At 48.9% G+C, this 3,878-nt stretch overlaps 1 protein-coding gene across 1 annotated transcript; it reads right to left on the reverse strand.

Annotated features, from left to right (window-relative positions):
• Nucleotides 1–2,296: 2,296 nt before the first annotated feature.
• LOC122173071 (olfactory receptor 52R1-like) lies at nt 2,297–3,295 on the reverse strand. The gene has a single exon (XM_042846770.2). It carries the CDS (start codon nt 3,293–3,295, stop codon nt 2,297–2,299), a length of 999 nt encoding a protein of 332 aa, XP_042702704.2.
• Nucleotides 3,296–3,878: the final 583 nt, after the last annotated feature.

Below are 3,878 nucleotides of genomic sequence, written 5' to 3' on the forward strand. Positions count from 1 at the left end.
CACTGATCACGACAAACAAATAGCCTCACTGCATCTAACACAATGCAGAGGAGCAATGCCAGTGCATGGCCAGAGCAATGGTGCTGGGGGTCAGGACTCCTGGTTCTTATTCTCAGCTCTGCCACCGACTCATTGGGTGGCCTTGGGTAAATCACTTTACCTCTGTGTGGCTCAGTCCATCAAATAACATGCGGATAACGCTGTTAGGGGGCTTATTCCTTCACCCTCTCACTTCCCTGGTCCTTCTCGCATGAACAGAGAGCAACAATACCTGAAGTCCGAAGGTGCAAACAATTTGATGTTTATTGGGGTGAACTTCTAGCAAGTAATGATTCCAATTTCCTTTCTCAGTTTCCCCCCTTCCCAGCTCTGATGCCACAGAGCCTTGCCTGTGTCCCTGTTCCCATTCCTTTTTCCCATTCCCCCCCTTAGTGAAACATGATTCCAATTCCCCCATTCCTTCTTCCCATTCCCCCCTTACTTCCTGATTGACGGCAGACTGTATAGTAAAGCTTGAGTTCTGCTTAGCTTTACCTTAACCAATCACTTTACTGAAATTTAACTAACCAAACCTAACATATTGTAACATGATTATTTAAACAATTGTATCCCACCACCTTCATTAGTTTACACACAGCAAAATTAATTATACAGCAGCCAGAAACAATCACAGAACCAGACAGAGATTATACAGACAATCAATAGGGAAGTGGAGACTACAGTGATAGAACAACACAGAAATGAGGATTTCACATCCCAGCTATTGATAAGTGACAGGATGCTATCAGACTGTCTCCTTTTATATCTTCTAGCCTCTTCCCTTTCTCTGGAGGAGATAGGAATATCAGGACAGGATTGTATTCCTAACAGCCCAATAGCACCTTATTTCCACGTGACTGGTTTGGGATGTGAGGATGTGACCGTTCACTTCCTAGCTTATGGCTGCCTCTGCTGCTTAGCCAAGAACAGGGCCTCAGACCGTCACAGTGAGAGAAGACTCTTACACAGACAGTGATTTCGATTCTTTCTTTTATACCTCTATAACTAGCTAAGTAATAAGAATACACCGAAATTCATAAAGTCTAGGCCTTTGCAGACAGGCCTGAATAGCTATATCCTAACAAACGCTGTCTGGCAGCCTCACTAAAGAGATTCTAGACGTAGTGATCAAAAAGTCATGCAGAGCGTATGTTAGACTCAGCTTCACTGTTCAGCTTCAGCCCCTGGGCAATGGCTGCCCTGTAGTTCCAGATAAAGTGCCGTTTATATGTGTAAATACCTGGCTAATGGTAGCTGTGCCATTTATCTCCCTCCCTGTAAGCACCGAAGCCATCCCAGCCTCTGCCCAGCATCCCGCCTTCCCAGCTAATGCAGGGGACCATCCTTCCGCCTCTCTCAGCTGTTGTCCTCCTAGCTTGAAAGCTGATCCCTGGCTCTGCCCCCGAGGCCTGACTTAGGGCAAAGGGCTCCCAGCCCATACCCAGGGCAGGGACCTTGCCTGCTACAGGTTCCCAGTCTGGAGGAACAAAAGGGAACTAAAAGCTAAAGAAATAAGCCACACAAGGGTCTCTTCCCTCAGGACTTCGTAGCTGAGCTGTAGATCTCACAAGTTGTATGATGCACAGTCTCACCCGCCTGCAACACTACCCTGGTCCCACCCCGCAGCTTCTTTTACACAGCTTCCTGGCTTCCCTCTCCGCTTCTCATCCGCCTGTCGGCCTCAGCGCTGTTGCCTTTCTGCACTCACTGCAGGCTCCTTGTCAGCCTGCAACTGCTCCTGTCCCAGCCCCGAAGCAGAGGGAGTGCGTCTGGGTGAGGAGGGAGGTCGAGATGATCCAGAAAGTGTATGGGCTTGCAGAGGAAAGGAGCGAGCATGACCTCAGCGGTCCAGTTACCAGCAATTAGAATGGTGCCAATCCTGTAAGTTAGTGAGTTGTACACAGACCGATTCCTCAGTTTCTCATGCAGATATCCTATCCTATCTCCTAGAACTGGAAGGGACCTTGAAAGGTCATTGAGTCTAGCCCCCTGCCTTCACTAGCAGGACCAAGTACTGATTTTTTGCCCCAGATCTCTAAGTGGCCCCCTCAAGGATTGTAAACACAACCCGGGGTTTAGCAGGCCAATGCTTAAACCACTGAGCTATCCCTCCCCGATAGAACACAGTAAGGCAAGGAAAGGGATTAATGTCACTTTGACTGTCCAGTCAGTCATTCAAGGAAGAGGGCCCAGCTCCATGTCACCAGCCAGCTCTGCATGGAGGTCAGTCTGAGAGCCAGAGCACCAGGAGAAAAGTTTAGGCCCCTTCATGAGTAAAGAGCTGAAGCAGCCTGTCCCGGATCTCTTTGGTCCTCACCCCATAGATGATGGGATTTAGCGCGGGGGGCATCGAGTGGTACACGTTGGCAATGAGAACGTGGAAATGCCCAGGCACATTCTGGCTAAACCGGTACATGAGGGAGGTGAAGAGACCTGGTATATAAAAGGCTAAAATGACAAAGAGGTGGGAGCTGCAGGTCCCAAAAGTCTTGAGCCGGGCGTCCTTTGTGGGGAGACTGAAGATGGCCCTGAGGATCTGGGTATAGGACCCGGCGATCAAAATCACATCCAGACCCATCACACAGAATACCACAAAGAGGCCATAGTAACTACTGATATGGGTGTTGGTGCAGGCCAGATTCACCACAGCTATATGCGCGCAGTATGGCTGGGGGATGATGTTGGTTCTGCAATATGGCCACTGCCTCGCCAGGATGGGAAAGGGCAGTACAACCGCGCAGCCGCGCAGCATCACAGCCAGGCCGATCTTGACCACAACTGGGTTTGTCAGGATGGTGGAATGTCTCAGGGGATGGCAGATGGCCACATAGCGATCCAAAGCCATGGCTAAGAGGATCCCAGACTCCATCTCTAAGCAACAGTGAATGAAGTACATCTGGGTGAGGCAGGCACTGAAATCGATCTCCCTGGAGTTGAACCAGAAGATACTCAGTGATTTGGGCAGGGTAGATGTAGTCAGGACCAGGTCGGTGACGGCCAGCATGCAGAGAAAATAGTACATGGGCCCATGCAGGCTCGGCTCCCTCTTCACGATGAACAGGATGGTGGAGTTCCCCAAGATGGCTATGATGTACATGGTGCAGAAGGGGATGGAGATCCAGATGTGGGCCGCCTCCAGGCCAGGAATGCCCAGCAGGATGAAGGTGGAGGGGTTCTTGAAAGCAGTTGTGTTGGAATCTGACATAGAGTAGGGGAGAAGGTGTTCAACTCTGAGACAGAACAGTGTCTCCTGCATGTACCGTACCTTCCCCTAACTTCCTGAATGTGCCCAGGGTCTAGGGTGATGGTTGCAGTAAAAATGCCTGTATGGAGAGACAATGTTAATTTGAGACATTAAATGTACTACTGGAGGCTGTTCTAATGGGTGAAGTAGATTGGTTGCTCTTTGCACCCTAAAAAATGACATTTTATTGAGGTAAATGAATTGTGAACACATGACCCTACTAATGCCAATTCCATATTTTATGTTGCCCCCTGCCTCAATAATTCCTATACATCCTGGTGTGAGAAACTTTAATAGGCAGCAGCAGGAAACATGAGTGTGGATACTGGTTATCCATCATTGTTCCTTCATGCAATGAAACCCAGGCTAGAGAGTCCATGCTCAAGGGAGTTCCCCATTCACCCAGTTGCTCAAAATCTGAGAGAGAAAAAAAAAGAACAAATCTTTGATTAAACATGTACCAGAGGGAAATATCCCAACTAGAAGACACCACGGGGAAAGATCTGGGCGTCATTGATAGCAGCTCGACGGAAAAACCTGCTCATTTGCAGAATTGGCCAAAACAAAGACAACGATGGGGTGCCTAAGGAATGGG

This window comes from Chrysemys picta, chromosome 1 (genome assembly GCF_011386835.1).
Source record: "Chrysemys picta bellii isolate R12L10 chromosome 1, ASM1138683v2, whole genome shotgun sequence".
Classification (NCBI taxonomy): Eukaryota; Metazoa; Chordata; order Testudines; family Emydidae; genus Chrysemys; species Chrysemys picta.